The 21,076-nt window shown below is 42.2% G+C and overlaps 1 protein-coding gene across 1 annotated transcript in view; it reads right to left on the bottom strand.

The window, feature by feature from the left end:
- The window catches only part of arvcfb (ARVCF delta catenin family member b), a 95,244-nt gene that overhangs the window by 9,261 nt on the left and 64,907 nt on the right, over positions 1–21,076 (bottom strand). Inside the window, exons 6-9 of the mRNA XM_068738850.1 lie at positions 20,545–20,662; positions 20,217–20,388; positions 18,326–18,343; positions 16,775–16,846 (exon numbers count right to left, since the gene is read on the bottom strand). Of these exons, the coding sequence (XP_068594951.1) occupies positions 16,775–16,846; positions 18,326–18,343; positions 20,217–20,388; positions 20,545–20,662 (380 nt within the window). The remainder of the gene's footprint in view (positions 1–16,774; positions 16,847–18,325; positions 18,344–20,216; positions 20,389–20,544; positions 20,663–21,076) is intronic.

The following is a 21,076-nucleotide window of genomic DNA, read 5'->3' as shown; positions in this document are numbered from 1 at the left end:
AGTCTAACTCCTCAACAACACAAAGGGCTAACAAGGCAACCAGCTCATTTTTTTGAGAGTTAGAACTTGAGTATCTTTTTTCAAATATGAAAGTTACTTCGGTCGAAGTAACAGCATGAATTATCAACCATCTTTTATTTTTAAAAAGAAGAAAACAGTGAAAAGGGAAGAGCATCATTTAGCTACAATGGAAAATACAACAAACTAACATTTGTGCCTCTAAATCCACATCTCACACCCATAATTTGCAGGGAGCCGGAAGCTTGGGTGTGTTTTGAGATTGCCAGATTCAGACACAGCCGCATAGTTATTACACAAAAAAACCAAAAAAACAGGGTGTTCATTTCTGCGGCAATCCCACACCCCACAAACCGAGCTCTAGCCAACCCTGCCCAAGAATTTGAATTGTAAAAAAAAACTCTTCCTGTTGGTGTTGCTGCAGACATTTTGAATTCTGATTTAAAGAGGCAGCAGAACCAGGAGTTATCCTGCACAAGTCCACACAAGTTAGAGTGTCCTATAGCATGAATCACTTCTATAGGTTTTCTCAAGGGCTACACAAGACGGGAGAGTCTGCAAACCAGAGACTCAGCAACTTTCTGCATCCTCCTCATGTTCCTACTGGGTGCACACTCAGCAAAATGGAGACCCTCTTGCATGTAGAACTTTTGACAGACACTTCATTTTCAAGGCAGATTCTCTCTGCATAAAAATTTAGCCGTGTTGAACAAATGCTGCCATTTTTGTAATATAATCAAAGTCCACATTGCCTCCTATTTTCCAGTGGTCTGGAAGCCAACTGAACTGACTTCGGAAATGAGAGTTTTTAAAGGATTCTAAACAAAAACAAAAACAAAACAAAACACAGAATGGAGAGAAATTCACTGAGCCTTACAACTGATTATTTTATCCCTGGTGGAATTTGCACCGCCAACCTCTCGATCATAGGACAACCCACTCGACCACCTGCGCCGCCGTCGCCCCATTCCAGTCATAAGTCATCTACTGCTAGCCTGCTGGCGTGCTAGTTGTCAGTCTGTTAGGCAGAATTACAATTCAGTGTGTAGGGGGAGCCGTCAGGGTGACATGACCTTGGTGCTGATCAGGGGAACTCACGGCCCAAGATTCTGTGAAAGACTGTAAATACGAAGAGTTTATCTGAATAGCGATGTATCCAGGGTTACATATAGAGTCTATGCAAAAAGCACCTCCCTTTTAGTTCGAGGCATTCAAATCCTTCACTTTCAGAATGAAAATGAAAAACCTTGTCATTACAACTCCCGCACTGAAAATGCTGTATATTAGTGATCCAAAGATTGAAATCCAAACATAGTTCAATTCAATGCAATTTAAATGAATCGCGAGTTCATACAGTATTTGAGTACATGAAGCAAATGGGCTCTTCTGAACAACCTTACACAACAAAAATGAAAGAGAACATTTTAGTGTCATGAATGCTGGGTGCCTGTTTCCAATGTCTCTGTCGGCACATCAAACATCACACAACTATAGCCACCAAACGAGACCTCCTGCGGAGCTTGCTTTCATAACAACCATTCGCAGCGACTCCCTGCTTTGTCTCTCTGCACACAAATAAATGTGGACTCCCTGCACTGCTCTAGAGATCCACCATCATCGCTGAATGAGGTGAGCGGGGAGGAGCAGGAGGTTACTCTTCAAGCAGAAGAGGATGGTGAAAACTCCTGCAATTGAGGCGAAGCACAATTAGTGCCGGGGAAGTGACGATCCGGGGCTTCGTAGCGCTGCAGTGCATGTAAACTGGGTTAGGGACAAGCTAAGTTGGGGTGATTGAATGACACTCAGCACAGAGCTAGAACATTTATTTGGTTCATGGAGCCTCGCCATTGGCAGCAATTAAAGCTGAGGTGTAGTAGTGTGACAGGCCGGTAAATGATAATGGATTAACTGAAGACTCAGGAGGGGGGGGGGGCACACAAACTCAAACGTATGTGAACATAATGAAACTCTCACACCTCACACACTTGACTGAATCAATTGTTCCACCCATCTAGGATTGCTGGCTGCTGCTAGACAGCATGCTAGAATGCGGACAGGGTCTCCATCTGCCATCAAAACAAGCTCAGTACTATCTACATGTATTTACTGCTCTGTTTCCAGCACACAACACCGCCACTCAATCCTGGGGGGCATGATGGTCTATCACCGTTCTACAATTCAAAGGGCAATTTTACAAAAACTACAGAGTCATACTCCATTCATGGAAATGTTAGCATGGCAGGAAGGCTCTGATATTTGAACTCCTGACTTTGTTGACAATTGAAATGATTGCGTCCAGCACGGCTCTGCTGCTGCTCGCAGTGTAAGCGAAGTGTCACATAAAGACGCCAGCGTGGATGAGAGGCTGAGAAAAGGAAGAGCAACACATGCAGAGCAGAGCTGCCAACACAGAGACGCAAACAAGGCCATTCCACTTGTGCAGCTGATGCACACTTGACCCCTTTTTAAGTAAATGTATCTTTACTTAAGTACAAGCTGGCATCAAGGAGGGTGCTGTGGTGCTAATGAAGACTTTTGTGGCTGCAGAGCCACTGCAGAGCGAGGGCTTAAACAGCACATCATTAAAAGTAGCATGCCACCCAAATAATAATGGTCGAGACTCTCAGGCTCATTAAAACCCAAAAGGTAGTGCAAGCAAAACTCACATAAACAAAACAAGTAAATTGGCAGTGTTCCCAAGGGCGTGAGAAATGACCTCCACAGCTCTGCTTTATGCCATAGAGTGATTTTAAATAATGCTTCATTTTGAATCTAAAACTCTACTTGAAAGAGGACCAGGTGGAAAGAGTTTACAGGCACGAGTGTTTGAATGCTAAGTTTGGACAGGCCATTGTGAAAATAAGCAAAACATTTGCACAACTAGCGAATTGTGAATAAAATGAATTAAACTGCTCATGACTTGACCCTGTGTTACTGCTGGAGTCCTAACGGCATTTTTAACTATGTTTCATTTATTTTATTTATTTTTAAATTTGGATTACTTTGAGGAATGCATGTAAATAAAGCAACATACTTGTTAAGTAATAAAGTTACTTAACGAGTTACTTCATTCCACGTTCATTTCTCAGATTCAGTCTAATGTTAGATGTCAATGTCGTAAGTCCTAGATATATGTATATGTCAGCGCTGGGTATAAATTAAAGATGTACATATAATAGATTTTCTAATTACCTTTCCACTGCTTATGATGTCATCATTGTGAAAACCGAATAATTTATGCAGGTTAAAGAGAAAACCATCAACCTTTTGTGAATAGCTTTTGATCCACGTCTGCTTCAACTGACCGGAAACATGACCAGCCTGTAAACAAAAAAAAAGTAATCGCCAATCATTCTCTCTTCCTTTGCAGGCTAGCCCCTGCTGCAGATTGCCATCTCTATGGGCAGCCCCAGGGCACCATTCATTAGCATACACACATGGTCGTTTGGCCTTAATGTGTTGAATGGCAGCCTAGAGAAGCAGGAGACAGCAACTGGCACATCTCCTGGGCAGTCACCCATCAGAATCTGACCACAAAGATGCCCTGATGCGAGAGCTGCGGTTTCGGAGATGGGAGATTGGCAAAGAGAAAGATCACTGGAGCCACAAAGCTAGTGTTGCAGCACACATTCCTACCTCCCTTTCTCTCTCCATAGTTGCCCTTTAACAACAGGGGTTCTGCTCCAGCACAACCCAAAGGCTGGTCCATTAAAGATTGTTTCATTCCATTTAACACAATAGGACCTTTTTCAGCAAGCTGCTCCTGCAATGAGTCATTGCCAAATGACAAGGGAGTACTTCCTGTTCGCTACGCTGATAGGCCAGCAAACTCCTGCTGTGAGATTCTAATCCAAAGGACAAAAAAAATAATTCAACAGCAGTAACAAAAACACACTCAGTCAGACATCATACTGTATAAACCATCCAAGCACTCCTTCATCAAAGTCCTAAAGAAATTCTCCATCGCTGCAACTATAACCTGTGAACTTGAATCAGGAACACTGAGCCTGTGGGCCTCCCACTCTTGAGCCACAGTTCTATTAGGTTTTCGGCAGTTCACTCAAGAGTCTGCCTCACAGCTATCCAGCATCTCAGCGGAGCAACCGTGGTAATGCCTCTGCTCTTTGCTTCCAATGTTCCTTGAGCTAATGTAATAGTGTTTCAGGGCCTGAGGTGAAGATGGTAGTTTATATTAGAATCTCTGTCAGGTGGATGTTATTTCCCTTGGGATGAAAAACATATTGACAAGATGTGCCACTGCTCAGATTGCGTGGAATGTTGAAAAGGCTTACTTAACAATTTGCCTTTATTCACTAAAGGATAGAGTCACCGATCCCTCGGTCATGCACGCAGCTACACGGGGCATTTACAAGGTACCAGCTGCTTTGTGCTGCTGCTTCCGTCTTTAGCACCGGTACATTAAATATTCACACCGGCATATACCATTTGGGGAGTGAACTTATGTTCACCCTTTTTATTTACATTCACCATGTTCGCTATGAAAGAGCACAATTATGCTCTACTTTAACACTGTTTATGATAATTAAATATTTAGCAATTAGCACCACAGCTCATCAGTATTAAGTGCTGCAAAGATTAGTCAATTCATTTTTATAATCATTTCAACAAATCGTTCAAGCAAATATAGCAAGCATGTGCTGGTTCCTACTTTTAAATGTATTGGCGTAGATCTTTTTAATCATAATTAAGTAAAGTAGGTTTGTTCCTGCTTTCTGACCAAAAGAAGTCGCTTTGGGCTCTGGGAAACGATGATAATTATTTTTACAATTTTTGTCATTTCATACAATCCATTATTAATCAATAGACTAGGACAATAATCAATTACTCAAACATACGATTCATTAAGATATAATTGATAGAAGCCTTATTTGTAGCAAATACTGTTCAGTATTTATATTATGTGGGAGTCATGTGTCATAACTCTTATTCTACATACAAGTCATAATTACAAATAGGAAACATTTTCACCTTCACTTTTCTGAAAGAGAAATAATAGGCTACACAAAATGCAAACAAAATGTTCCATATTATCAGAAAATAATCTTTCAATGTAATTTAACATGACTTGTTTGTGCACGCTAATTTTAAGCCTGACAAAACGAATTCTGCAGTAAAGAGACAGTTGCTTAGAGCTATTTATACTATTGACTATTGTGTTCAAACTGTCCCTGTCTATGCAAAGATTTATGAAGTTTTGTTCACAAATAATTTGTAGGTTTTGTTGAACTACTTTAGCTGTACATGGGGATGGTTGAAGACGTCGCTGTTGGGTTCTGCAGACTGATAACAGCAGTCTGAGCCGGATGACCTGCTGTCGGCTGGTCAGAAGCCAGCCAGACGCTAATCAGCTTTGATGTCTGGCATCGATACGAAGGATAAAAATCATAATAATAATGAGATCATTTTGGCAGTTACAATAAATCATGCTTTAACTCAATGAAAAGAGGAGAGACAAATAGAGAGAATAATTGAGTTTGTTGTTGCTTTGTCTAATTCTCTGTTTTCTCAGGGTGCAGAATGACACTCCCATCATCTGGATGATGAGGCACTAATCAATCTTTCGCATTTCAGTGAATGTGAATGCAGCGTCAGAGTCTTATTCTGCTGTCCAGCATGCTAGAAAGCTGGTTACAGATGGAGGACAGATACAGCACAGTCTGTCATTGTGCTGAGAACATGTATCTCCCTTTATCTCTCTTTCCTTCTCTGCTTTCTTCTGACGTCTTTCTCTTCAACTGAATCTCCAATATTTCCAACATAAACACAAAATCCACAGATACCGTCAGATCTACACATTGACGTCGACTACCGGTATATATAGAGATGAAAGGGTGCGCGATAACCGCGCTGAGGTTGCTATGGAAACCCACCTTTTTTTTTCAATCAAATCTTTACATTTAGCAGCACCTTGATCTTTTAGATGCGCTGAATACGACTGGCAACCAGTCAGCACCAAAGTATAGCACTGTATAATGGAGACCTTTCTCTACCTCTTCTTTAATTCCCTTATTTCCACAGCAGTTGGACAAAATGCGAACTCAAGAGCTGCAATTTGTGGCCAAGCCCTGCTTGTACTCGGTGTACTGTAGGGTTATGTTTAGCAGCTCCCGCTTATGCTCAAGTGCTTTGGAGCGTATTGCCGTTTATGTCTCCATGTGTGCATCTGTGAGAGTGGCGTATGTTTCAGCATCACCTTGAGTGCATGCTGGCTTTATTCAGGCAAGTCACGTCCTCACACAGGCACAGATGTAACCAAAACCTCAACGACAGCCAGAGAGAAAGATATAGAGGGATAGAAAAGGCAGCAGGAGGGGAAAAAACAAAGAGGTTTTTGTGTGTGTGTGAAAGAGAGAGATGGAAAACTTTATCTGTATTCTATTTGACAGTTGTCGTTCGCCAAAGCCTGAAAGATTGCCAAAAAGCTTATGTTGTCAGGATCATGTTGTGTTTTCACCACAAACTTCAATGCTGATTCCCAGCATGCAACATTTACGCACATCTGAGGTTTCACAAGGAAATAGAGCAGCAACGGAGCAGAGGGAAGGTGGACGAGTGGGAAGAGAAGAACTAGAGGATGAGAAACAGAGAGGCGACAGAGAGAATTATGGAGGTGGGGTGATAGGTAAGACAACCGAGGGAAGGGAGAAGGGAAAGGAGAGGATGAAGCAAGGCTGAGAGAGTGGAAGAGGATGACCAGGGAGAGACAAGGAGTGAGAGAGGATGAAAGTAAAGTAGGTGACAATGCAGCAAGTCGGGGAGTAAAAACACATTGTGTGATGGAGAGAAAGGAAAGAGAGAGTAGAAGTGGATGAACGTTGTGCAGTAATGGGAGAGCTGTCTGGTAAAGAGTCGACAGAGATGCATGAGGGTCATAAAGAGGGGGAAAAAGAGTAAAAACCTTCTCCAGTCTACCACAGGAAAAAGTGATGCACTGCAGCCCAAGCTAAACGATGCACTCCGCAGTTTGGGATGGCAGTTTGGAGGTTGGCTGTCCAGCCTTCGGGAATAAGACAAAATAATCCTGTGGACTGCTTGTGTGTGTGTGTGTGTGTGTGAGAGGGGGCATTAATAGAGATATGGCAGTGACTGGAACATTGGCTGGAGATAGAGGCATTAGACTGAGGCAGATGTGGGGCAGCCCGGGCATGTTGGGTGGATAAGGGAAATGAATAAGGTTTAAACATGAACATGCACTGGCTGCAGCCGCATTAATGTCTGTCGCAGATTGTTCGATTTGAAGCTGCTGATATCATATCCTAAATATACAAAATACTAAAACATGGTGCAGATATGTGGTAGATGGATAATGGATTATTTTCCTGGCAGCACAACTGGCATGAAAAAGCAGGTAAACGCAGATATAATAATTCACGAGCTGAATAAAGGTTTCAGTCAGCCAACATGCTGATCAGCATGATTGATCAGAACAGAGCAAAACCTTTTTCCCTTCTGGTTCGTGTCAGAATGGCTAAAGTGGCAAAAGGTGTCAACAATTATTTATTAAAACCTAGCTGAGTTACTGTGTAACGTAAAGACAGCTGTCCATACTGGAAATACATGAGTAGCATGCAGCAGGGTCTATTTAGGAGGGATAAGGCTGTGGTGGGAAGTGCGAGGAGTGTGTGGTTTTGTGTCACTGTGGGGCTTTGCTGCGTTTCACTTTATCTCCTGGTTTGTGTCTGGGGTCCTGTTAGGGTACTGATCTACATTTGTTTAGTCTCCCTGTGTAATTAATTTAATTAGCCCAGAAGCTTTTCCCGGTGTTCACGCCATTGTTTTATCCACATGTGACCAGCCTACAGTATTTAAAGCAGCCGTGGTACAACACCCACACTGAGGTCGCTTACTTTGCCTCATTTAGACCTCTCCTCAGGCCTCAGTCAAGTGACATTTGTCCAGATGTTATGGTTATTTTTTTATTACACCTTCTAAAAGATCTGCACCATTATGATTATGAGCTTGATATTCTCTTGTCATCGTGCCAGCATTGTGTTTTTGGCTTGCTCATCCTGCAAGCACCAGTGGAGGCGGAGTTTTGAAGAGGACAGCTACTATTTTATGTGACAGATGTGAACGCCGTGCATATCATTAATGTTTGTGGTGGGTGGTTTAATACAGATAAATTAAAACTACTGAAACTCCACCTAAGTGGTGGGCCAAAATCTCGCCTAACACCTCGAAACAAGCGGGCCCTGTGTCTCGGGCTGCATGTGGGATGTGTGATGAGGCCAGTGATGATGTTTGATGGTCGAGAGATTTCCTGTGTCGAGGTCGCTGTCGGCGCCCATCTCTCATTTAATGCTCCTTCCAACCTTGCTATTCCCTTCTTCGTGTAATGGCAAGACGAAGTGTGATGGATTCTCTGGATTAACGTTAGCCGAGGATACTGACATCCACGCCTTTCTTTCAACACACACGCCGCTGGCTCTGCGGTAGTTTCTCTCAGGTAATAATCTCTGCTACACGCTGGTAAACAACAGCGCCTGCTCTAATAGCCATATAATACCAACCTGGTCAGCGCTGTGTGTGTAAATGAGTTTGTGTGTATGACAGTGTTTATGGACAGCCCTGTGTGAATTAGGATTTAGATAATGTTGTTATAAGACTCAACTTAAAGGCAGTGATGATGAGATGAGCTGCCCCCACCCCCCCAGGTTGAAACGAACCCATCTTTAAATCCAGCACACATTAAATTTCTACTTGGATTGGAAGATTGGAAGCAGCTGCAGAAAAAAAGCGTTTCGTGCTGTCTCCTTCTCCTCATTTATTCCACATCTATATAGTGTAGTATGGATGAACAGCGACATTAATTATCATTGCAGACCTTGTCTTTACCACGCCTCGACTTTTCTGTCTGAAAATAAGCGCAAATAAGGATAATTCAAAGCTGTAAAATATATCGTACAGAATCATGCTCGCCTGATATACAAGATCTCTCTGACTGAATTTATTCTGGGAGTGAAACCGCAGGAGAGAGATGCTCTGGTTGGACACCTGCCAGTTCTGATCCCCTCTTTGCCCTATTTAACCTGCTGCTTGGGTTGAATAAAGGACAGCAGTCTTTAGGGTGCGTTTAAGCACTCATGTTCACAACGGTCTTGTCTGCTTGTGAAATATATTATTTGTGTTTTACAGGACAACGGGAAATTCAAATTCTACCCCCCCCCGGTCAATAAGCCTCTGTTGCAACCCAAAAACCATGCTAGTCAGCGTTCTATTAATCTGCTTTTAATTAGATTAAACCATCACTTGCTATAACAGGAAACGGTGCACTTATGCGGCAAACAAGGGCTTCAGTTGACAAATAAATCTCAAATGTCATTCTCATCCATTAATTATCACTTCACTCCAACTGCTCAAGCTCAGGGAGATTGGGGAGACGAAAGGCGTGGTTGATCATCTGAAGAGCCCAAAGTTGCAAGCTACTTTGATTTAACAGTGCGGCTTCTATCCCAGAGAGGATTGTAGGAGGAAGAAAACTGATTAGAGCGCTCGTTTTTTTTTACAGGAAAGGAAGTTTAACCTACGAGGGAACCAGATGATCGCTGTGTGGTTGGAGATGGAGCAGAAGCTAGGAAAGTCATCGACTGTCAGAGGAACAAGAATTAGAAGGCCTTCATTTTGATAGTTGTGATAAATGCTACAATGCAAAAAGCACGTACTTATCTACTAGGAATTAAATCCACCAATGACGTGTAGAAGAGTCACTATCAATACCAAATGGGATTACGATGCACCTCTTTGTATTTTCTACAAAACACAAGCTGGTCCTACTTAGATAAACTTTTCACATACCTCATTTGTTCTTAACCCCAGTTCATCTTCTTATAGCATTGCTTTTCATCACTGTCTGTGGGGAATGGGGTGTAGCTAAAACGTCAGCTGCAAACTGCTGGATTTTTACATAAGCGGCCAATTTTTTGTTTTTTTAAATAATAACAAATAAAAAGTGAATGTCCAACCACGGTCAGCAGAGTTCGTAAGCACTTTCAAAACTTTGTCTGGCAGAGCAGAATTCAGTTTAAACCCAATGTAAGATGGGGAGGGAGAACTGGAGCCACTTTTAAACATTTTGTCATTTCATGCAAAGACACAGCACAGAAATCCTGTTCAATAGCTGCACCAATCAGGGTTCAGAGCACGTACACTTACACGCTCAATGGAGACACGACTCTCAAAATCACTGAACCTTCTTCAAGTTCTTTTTTCCTGTTATTGAAAACTGACAATGAGAAAGTGGCCCTATGGCTGGATGAGTCCCAAAATCACAATTATGATAGCCGTAATTTGAATTTGAAGCCATCCATATACATACATAGTTAATCAATGCAATAATCAATATGCTGTCATAGCACTGGTGGCATCACCTCCTATGACACACTGAGCTCCTCCCCCTCTATCTGATTATTCATGTTATAAATATATGTCAGTAATCTCTCTCTCTTCCCCGTAGTCTAGAAATAAAATTGAATTGAACTGAAGTGAATATCAAGTATCTTGGTGCAACTCTGTAAAAAAAGATGTTCAGCAGAGGAAAGTCATTACCTATGAACGGTTTGGGTGGAAATTTCAGCAGAGTACGATTCCGTTTGTTTTTGTTCTATTTGGTTTATATTCATCCATCCTTTATTTAACCAGGAAGTCCCCCGAGGAACGGTATCTCTGTTTGGGTTGTGTTTGTTTGTATCCTGTTTAAGCTTTGCCTCTCAATTTGAAGGTTATAGCAGAAAAGAAACAACAAGGAAACCAATTAGTTACTCCTGACACCATGTGATACAATGACCTCTTTTTCTGAGAGTGGGACAGGCTTGCCTCTGGATGTAGTAAAGCATGAAGAAAGCGCACATGCAATGCCTTAAACGGTGTATTTGAGATGAGGACGGCGTCATATCAAGGGGAATGTAATGATTGGGGCCACAGAGAGATGGAGTTATATAAGGTGCCAGACCATCTGGAGCCAACCCTGTGTGAAGTGGATGCTATGTGTCAAGACAGCAGAGAAGCTGAGAGTGAGAAGCTAGGTGTGAATATCTGTGATAAAAGTGTTAACTGTTTACTGTATATGCAGCCTTTCTGTTTGTGCGTACACTTTGTGTATGTGAAAATTCCATCACTCTGTATCCCAGTGCAGGCGATGACAAGCCATCGCCGTTTTTTGGGGGGGGGGGGTCCTACTTTGCTGTGAGAAGTGACAGCAGGAAGTATAGAAAAAGAGGTGAAGGAGGGACATAACCAGAACAACAAAGTGCTGCATTTATTCTGAACAAAATTGTCAGTGATCCACAAAAGTTGTCAGCAGGCTGTAAACTAGCGAGGAGTCGGCAAAGCCAGGAGTCAGTGTTCAATGTCTATGTGTTACATTCCACAGCCATGGAAACAGACAGCCTCGAAGGAAACAGCATGAAATTTAGGATAAAAAGCAAAATGTTCACGATTTTCTGCCTTAACTTCAACACAGAACAAGCCAGAACTTTCTCTCTCGCTGGAATTGAGCTACTCTGAAGCAGAACTGGCAGCAATTAATGGTGCAAGGATGCTTTATCCTAAAACATAAAATATTTACCATATTTACTTGCTGGATGTTCATTGTGCCTCTGGGGAAGACAAGTGTTTCACTTGCTGCAGCTTAAGCAGCCTAGAATTTTGCACGGAAGATTACAAGGATCAGATTCACACCACAGAACCAACGAGAATCGTATTCCTCCAGTCGCGTGTGCGACAACAGCAGAGACAAACAATGGATGCCTAGCTCCGTTTTCCTTAATTCAATTGTGCCTCTGACTCTTTAGACTTCAAGAGCGGAGACACATCAGACACCGAGATGACTCCGATAGCAAAACGCTGTTCATTACACTGCAAAATCAGATCTCTTTTGGGATGATATCAAAGTGGTTAGACAATGCCATACATAACAGCTCGCACTGCTGTTGTTTGTCAATGCTAAGATCTCCAGGAATTAAATGTTCGGCTTATGAGACGAAGCGGCAAGACGCCCGACACACTCGTCGTTTTGGTAAACAGTGTAGTTTTCTCGCTGAGGATTTTTGAGATGAGGAGAGCACAATAAATGTCCCGGGGCTGGAGACACAGAGAGTGGAAGAGAGTGGGAGAGATGAGAATCCATAAAGCAAGTCAGAGAGAGACAGGAAAAATGGATGGATGCTGGATTCTGAGTAAAGGCATGGAGTACAACCCGCTGCATGTCTGACATCACTTATGAAATGTCAGTCGGGGCACATACAAAACAATAATATAAGTTGCATTATTAAGCACAAATGAATCCATCTTTACCCTCTCAAACCTTTTAAAAGTGCCGATGTCTCTTTGTAGATCTAGAAAAAAGGGCATAGCCCACTTTCGTCAGCTCACCTCCTTTACCGAAGCTGTTGTAATCACTTATTTGGAGCTCATTAAAATCACACCCACATACCCAGAGAGGATGTGGGGCTCTTTTCACTCTCCTGCATGAAGACACGGCTCAGACAATGTAATGACGAGAGAGATGAGCACAACAGCAGACAGCAGAGGAAGAGGAGAGAGGAAGAGATGAAGGATGCATGAAAAGTAAAAGCCAATTAGTTTGAGGCACGGCGCATCTCTCAGGACAGCTAACGCTTCTGCATTCTGTCAGCCTTCTGCTCCGGAGGAAACTCCAGCCGATGGAGAGTTCTTACTAACCTCCACTTCAGTTAATGAAAACCAGGCAGGCATATGTAAAAGTGAACGCACAATATTGTCACATCTTCTCTTCTCCTCCTCCTCCTCCTCCTCCTCCCTCTCCTCATCTGACCTTCTCCAAAATAAAGGTTTACGCTGTGGTGTCAATTAACTGCTGGGAAAATGTTTTATCATCTCTGGGCTGCGGCTCTCACTGGGTCCTTAATGAAAAGCACCTTTTACTATTCTTAATTACTTTTTTTTTTTACAGCCTCGTCTTCCTCAGACTCTGGAGTGGGTGGTGTGAGGAATGCTCCACCATTCGCTGCACTGATGTATGAACCTGCAACAGGTCCTCTTTCGGTCGCAGCTACACGGGTCAAACAACACATATCATCAATTAGGCTGAAGAAAGGTGCTGCATAATGAACTGAAAGGACAAACTACAACAACTGATATTATTCGGAGTAGAATCACAGGAAGGGAAGATAATGAGCAGAAATATCAATATGAGATACAGAGCTCTGGCAGACTGTCACTCCCACTACAACAACGCCTTCCTTCATTTCTTTCACTTCCATCTAATCTAAAATGGGAATATATACAACATGGTGATGGCTTAAAAAGCCCGGCGTTTGTTTGTTGGTAGGAGTCATTAGTCGAACCGTGGCCCAGCGCGAAAGAGTCAGCTGTCATTGTGGTTTCGACAAACTAGCCTTGGGAAGGGTACGAGCCAGTCTGGAGTCTAGCGCCGTGGCGTTTTCACTCGTTTTAGAGAAAGTCTATTTTATCACTCCTAACCTGCTTCACTCTGGAGAGTTGAATCACTACTTCTGTGGGAAGAGCCCACGTTAGCTCCCTAACTGTGAACCATTCGGCTGTGTCCTTACCACAGTGGCTCAGGGTCAATACCAGCACGGGATCTTTCCTGCACGTCATCCTCCCTCTCATTAAAACAACGAACCACAAATACTGAATGATTAACCCCCAAAAACAAGACTCAGAGCTGTCTTGATGTTGCATGCTTAATGCTTATGCATGTCTGACCAGATGTAGTGCAGGATTTAAAGACGTTTATAAAAATGTAATACATGCAGTTGTTAGTGAGCTGGAAGTTGTTACTACATTGACATGAGAACAGTACATTTCCACTGCGTTTGTCTTCAACTGTTTTTCTAGAGATCAGAAAAAGAGTTTCATCTCATGGTGCAAAAGCCACCAGCTGTTCACAATCAGGAAAACCAATTATTACGTGATGGATTATTCATATTTATATATACATGAGTTAGTAAGTCACACGCTTGGCCAGGACATTTAAATCTGCCAGAACAAGAAGAAGCCAAGAATTCCAAAACATAAAGGCTTCACACACAATTTCAAGCCAGCAGCAGAGAAGAGATACGCAATCAGCACAGCTCTCACCAAACTGGAAATATGGTCACATTTTCACAGAGTGAAAAGACATTGGATATAGAATGTCATTACTTTATTATTTTGTCCTATAGGACATTCATGAGAAATGAGAAACATTTGAACTTCCAATTGTTCTTACTTCATTCCTCAGTTCAAGTGAATTGTGCCAAATTTGAAGAAATGTAATGTCCTCACAGAGACAAACGGATTTATCATTCCCTCTGCCAGGTCCAGCGATGACCTCTCTGTGTCTGACATCAGATCTGGGCCAGGGTACACATGTACTCTCTGCTATCTCCTTCAGCCATCACCTCAGAATAGGAGCTGCTCTCTCTATCGCTCTGTACAGATGACTGGGGGGGGGGGTATGGTGGAGGGAGGTGCATGCACCTGAACACACACAAACACCATTAAACAAGCAAACCAGGCACCCAGATGACCTCATGGTCTTCCTTCATCTTCCAGTGAGAAAGGCCGCGCTTACAAAGTCAATGTGGCTACCGCTCTAATGACCGACCTTATTATCCACGCACCTCTATGTTGACATTCCCCTTTGGTTTGCGCTAATAAACGTCAAGCATGATCGTCAACCATGATTTGTCAGCCTGCAAGCAAGAAAATGTTGAGCACTGCACAGCATGAACCCACAAACATTTCAGCTGTGCTTGAAATTCAGTCCTTCAGCGATAATTGTGTTGGCTGGATTCAAAACTCGGAAGGGTGTTGGCATATTGTGGAGCAAAATCGCACCTCAGTATGAAATTATGAAATACATAATGACCACTGTACCCAGTTACGGCATGCCAGACTGGATTTACCCATTAAAACCCACCAAGTAAAAACATTAGTTATCACCCGTGTGACTTTTACTTTAGGAATGAAAAACAAAGTAAAAAAAAAACAACAACTGGGAAATCGTCTTAACCTGGAAAGAACATGAATTAATTGCGATGGATTTTAATGAGAGCCCAATTTGCCATGTTAATTAGCAGTCAAACAAGGAGTGGTATTGACTTTGAGTGTCTGCCACTAAACACTGATGAAGGTGCTGATGGGTAGATACCACATGAGGGTGTGTAACAAGTGCAAGCAAATTCCACAGACATCACTAGACAGATGGACAGCCCCCCCCCCCCCCCCCCCCCCCACACACACACACACCCCCCACTCCCCTGAGTACACACAAATACACAATCTATTAAGAACCAGATACACTCGTCTGTGCTGCGTACTGATTTGCTTTTATGACTGTTACAACTGCCTGTCAGTGCCAAAAAGTAAAAGCAAAGATAGGATGGATGCCCATTCATGTGATTGCTAGGGAGAGGAGAGGAGAGGAGAGGAGAGGATCAGTTGGACCAAAGAAGCTCCTCCCAAATTAACAAGCAGTTCTTTCTGCCAGACTTGAATCGATAAACAATTTAACTCATTATCCCAACATCATCCCAAGCTACTCAGTTTATCTACCCTATAAAGATTCTGTCTATTTCCGTAAATTCCCATATCTATATTTACATTTGAAAATACACTTATTTGTGCACTTGTCGAGAATCAGAGAAGACCGATACATGTGCATAATCTAAGCATAAAACTAACGCCAGCAGCTAATTAAGATTTGCTCAAAGCCTGGAAACAGGAGGAAACAGCTTGTATGACTGTTGAAAGGTACCGGTAATCAATGAAAACAGCCCTTCTGAAACACAATAATTAGAACAGTAGAGATTGTTTCTTTATTTTGTACAAAAACAGAAATGACAACTTATGTGGCGAGCTATTTCCTGCTGGTTCATCTTCATTGTGCGGATTAAGCAATAATTCTAAAGGTGCTACTGGCTGGATTATAACCTTTGAATAGAATCCAGGTAGCTGCTTCCAACTGTCCCGATTCTGGTGAAGTTGATTAAACAACCTCATACTTAATCAATCGACTAATTGATTAGTCAGGTGGTCTATTATGTTGGACAGATTTACTGAATATAACATATACAAATGTCTTTTTTTGGTTTTGTTTAAACAGCAGTCCAAAACTTAAATATACAAAATTCTGATTTAAATAAAACTGATAACCAGCAAATCCTTTCTATGGAAAACCCAGAAATCAGAAAACGAGTTGACTAGAATAATCAATTATAACTAATCAATTATCTAAATAGTAAGCAATTTTCTGTCCTATTCACTGACTAATTGTTTCTGCCCTAATCACAGTATTAAATGACATATTTTGTGAAGGAAGGATCTGCAGCTCTTGCTCCGGGTCTCAGCTGTCACCAGCTGATTATAGTATAGTGCAGAGACACAGAGAAAACAATGAAGCCCCGTTAGCTGCAAGCCCAACAGAGATCAATATACAAAGAGAAGCCGCGTTCTTACTTACCCAGTGTATTGTTGCAAGATAAAAAAAAAAAAAAGGACAGCTAACAGAGCCGACAGTTTTAAAAGATGCTGATGGCACAGAACCAAACAGAGATAAATTCTCTGTTTGACTCCATGTAAGAGCTCCGGCACCTTTCGTGGCCAGGACTCCTGACCATCCTCCAACTTTTAAGAATCACACTTACATCTTCATCCACATTCCTGTCAAACAAACTAAGATGTCCAAATAAAGCTTGGCCTTCCTCACTCAGCAGTGAAATTACAACTCTCCCGCTTCACCGATGACTCCTACCTTTTGATGGCTCCGCACGCTTGGGCAGATCCAATGTGTCGTAGTTTTTGTCATTCTCGCCATTTTTTCTGCCTGTGAGGGGGAAGAGGAAAGAAGCTATCGGTGCCATATCCTTCAACAGTTGTCTTATAAAAGTCTTCATCACCGGGGTTTAGACCGATATGGGTTTGAGACGGTCATTGTGAATAGTTTCCATCATTCTACACTGTATGAGATGTGGAGCTACAGTATTTGATCGAACAAAGATTTACCTGTTCACGTGCCTGAAAGCAGCTTAAAGGTTGACTCTCATTGTTTCATTGGTTGGTTTGACATTTTGGGAAATACACTTGCTGTTTTCGTGCTGAGAGTCAGATACAGTTAGCGTTGGTTTGTATCCGACTATGTATGTCGCCGTTCTGTAGACCTCCAGAGGGGCTGGTGGCCATTTTAACAAACCATTTGTTTCCACCACTGCCGTCCTAAGAGGAGCTATGCTAACTGACCACCGGACCAAGCTTCATAGTCGATACAAAGACATGACGGTGGCATCAATCTTCTCATCGAACTCCTGGCAACCAAACAGAGAAGATATGTCTAAACTGTCAAACCATTCCTTTAGGAGCTTTTAAAGTAATGAAGTTGTTTCTAGGTTATAACAATGACAGTCTCCTCATGTTTGCCATGAAAACTAAAGTAAAACAAAAAGCAAATGGTGCCAGAAAAAATGGGATATTACTGACTGACTAAAACACCCTATATCAGTATCAACTACCTGTATAATACTAAGCCAGGGGCGGGTAAACCTTTTGACTCACGGGCCACAATGGGTTCTAAAGTTTGACAGAGGGGCCAGGCCAGGAACAGATGGATGTTTGTGTGAACTAATATAAATGACACATGAAAGCTATTGCATTAAAGGCTTTGTCCTTTTACAAGTAGCATTACAGGGAAAAGGTCAAATGAATGCGGTTTAATTATAATAAAATGTAATTTAACGATATAATTTGGACAAATTCGGCGGGCCGGATTAAACAGCCCAACTGGCCGTATATATGGCCACCCGGGCCGTTGTTTCTGCCTGTTCTAAGCCCTTTTCTACTGAACGTAGACACAAACAAATGTACACACACCGACAGGGACAGCCCTTTGGAAATTGTGATGTGTTAGATTTTGTTACAGCCAATTCATGCAGTTAGTCACGCTCTACTTTACATCCAGATAGGCAGATTAACTTACCCATTTCACAACACCCTGTGTTAACCTTTCACATATTCTAGAAGATGGGGTAACTAATTCTAACAAAATGTCATGACTGTGGGGGGCCTAGAATGCTCGGTGACAGTCGCTTTGGTGGTTTGATTTGATGAAGGGACGCATGTAGAATGAAACACCTCAATTTTAACAAGACTTTGGAACTTTCTTGGAGGACATCCAAAACTATGTCTAGCTATATTCTAAAGCCAGGGGGAGTGATGATGATGATGAGGAGGAATAGGAGGAGGAGGGTTATAGGGGAGGATGGGATAAGAAGGATAACTGAAGTGATAAGGGTTGAATTGGGACACTCACCTTGATTAAACCATTCTTCTATTGTTAGCCAAGGAAGCAGCAGCAATGCCAAAAAACAAGAAGCAGAGAAAAAAGAGGCATGGTGAAAACAGTGTGTGTGTGTGTGTGTGTGCCGTCAGCTTTTTTTTTTTTTTTTTTTTTACAGAAGAAGTCAAAAGGGTGAAAGGGGAGGTCAGAAAAACCAGAAAGAGAAGAGAGAGAAATAAAACCGAAGACTGAAAAGAGGCTCAATCTCAATCATTACTTTTGGCATAGTCACAAAGGTTGAGCCTCTTGCTGCGACTGTACAGTAACTGCAGCTAGTTAGCAGCTAGTTAATATATAAGGAATTCACTGCCAGTCACTAAATTGTATTTCATTCTTGATATTAGAATCTATTAATGTCGTTTTTTTTCCATTAGGCTACATCTATTCATCAATGAGATCTGTCAGAAAACAAAATTAGCAAAAAAATAATCTCACTCAAGCAACCTACTGTATTTAGCATTCATTTTAAAACTATTCAATGATCATGACACCTATAACATGAATGCTGTTAGAGTACATAACCCACTACGGTAAGACGCCACCATCCTCCCCTCATTTGTTCTTTACAAACGGACAACAGGAGATAAGGAACCAACTTCGCTGCTGCGACTGCTCATTAGACAAATCAAAGCTAGAGCTGTTACACACGCGTCAATCACAACTGTATAATTGATCATAAATGAGACATTAAACTGAATAGGAGGCCAAACTTAGCCTACTCGAGGTAACAAATTACCAAGCATATTGCACACAGTCTTACTTAACTACCCGCCTCCATGCTCCTTCATGGCTGCGTTTAATGTTTCCGTACCTGAGTCTCGTTTTGTCAAAGAACATCCCGAGGGTCCGCAGCAGCTAAACACATCTCATTACTCAGCGAATGCGTGTGAGCGTGAAACCATCCATGTGGTTAATTGGTGCCTTTCTGAGTCCGTACGCATGCAAGCTGCGCTGTTGTTCTGACCCCTGAACCACAAGGATTCTCCCATCGCTTGGCGGACGTCAGAGGTCGCCGGCTGGCAGTCACATCTCATTGGTAGACTGATTAATGGCAGCCATTATTGTTGTACAGCGGGGCGACGGCAGCGATGTTTAGCCAACAGCCTGGAATAATGCTAATTAAGATGCTCCTAATAACTATGCCTAGACGGCACACTCACTGTTTTTAGACCGTGAATAGCAGCGAAAAGCTTCCAAAGTGGCAAACGGTCCATGACAGAGGAGGCTAAACTCAAACGCCTCATCAACGTCTGGTATCAAAGGTCAGAGGTCAATATCCTTAACTTGAACTGACCTGGGTTTGTTGTTTGTCTGATGTTGTTTACGTGTTTTTCTGTACAGATTACACTGTATAGCTGCCAATAAGGTTGAGCTTCAGTTGTTCAAATGGAAAATATTGATGATTCTCATATAGTTTCTATCTGAATACCCAACTGGGCCTGAGTCATCTAAGATTCGGCATTACATTTCCCCATTAGAAATGACAGAATACATCACATCTTTAAAAGGCCGTCACTGTTGGAGGATTTCTTTGAGCCCAGCGCTCATATAAAAGCAACAATGAATACAACAAAGACTAAAAGGACAACAAAGGAAAGAATAGTATCTCTGCAATCCAGCTGTTTGAATGAGTGTTCTGTTTCTTGCCAATTATTTCTGCAACCAATGGATTTCATGAAAAAAAACAGAACCAGAGGAAGGCAAAAGGTGAAAACAACAAGTATTTATGTAGCAGTTTTCTTATTACTCGTAATTTTTCTATTATGCAGTTAAAATCTCAACCTAAAAATAAACCTATTCACATTGTGTTTTACTGAAGAATCAGATTCCTGATTGTCATCTTTCTATCTTTCTTCATCCTCACCTTTGGCCTTCTTGCCTCCGAAGCAGCCAGCATCATCTTTCTTCTTCCTCTGGAGTCCTGCTGAGCCAGGCGCCTGTAGCGCTGAGGGGTCTTGGAACTTTTCGGCCCCTGGCACCTCTTTGTGGACGTGGTAGGAAAGGTTCCTCATGATACAAACACAGTTCTCCACAGACTAGCCGGGGAGAGACACAGAGGTCATCATTATCAAGCACAGGTGGCACGTCAATAGGATCACAAAAAAACTGACGAAATACAATCATTTCGAATCAGTTTATCCCATTAGCATGAAGCAATATATTTATAATGGGTGGGGCTAATATTTGTCTACCTTGTTGTCCATGTCTTTCTTGCCGACAGCTGATTGCAGCGCGTGCAGCAAGGCATCCACCAATCCCTCGCACTCCCTCAGTCTGCGCCGAGCCTCTGCACCGTCTGAGCTCACGTTTCTGAGGGAAAGTCACACATGCTGAGTCACACCTGAGTCACACGTGATGAGCTTAACTGAAATGCAAAATATGTAGAAAAATAATTCCTTCTTATTCAGTTTCTCCGACATCCTATCAGGTTTAATGATCCAACAGGAGGGAGTCTGGATATTAATTAACTAGCAGGTGCAGGACAGTTAAAACATCAGCAAACCAATAGCAGCCCAATCCAGCCATGTGATCCCTTGGATTTGTGTGTGATCCATGGCTTTTATACTTCCTGTCTTCTTACTGCAAGCAAGCTCGATTGGTTTTGGAATGATATTATTAATACAATTTTCCCTTCTGAGGGAATGTCATCCGTGTTAAGTAAGCCAGGGCGATGAGCACTGCAGCAGAGGCAGTCTGTACAGTCTGTACAGTCTCAGTGCGACT

Source organism: Brachionichthys hirsutus, chromosome 4 (assembly GCF_040956055.1).
Source record: "Brachionichthys hirsutus isolate HB-005 chromosome 4, CSIRO-AGI_Bhir_v1, whole genome shotgun sequence".
In the NCBI taxonomy this organism is placed as follows: Eukaryota; Metazoa; Chordata; class Actinopteri; order Lophiiformes; family Brachionichthyidae; genus Brachionichthys; species Brachionichthys hirsutus.
Note: the sequence above shows the minus strand (reverse complement) of the source record. Positions and strands in the feature narration are given on the sequence as shown.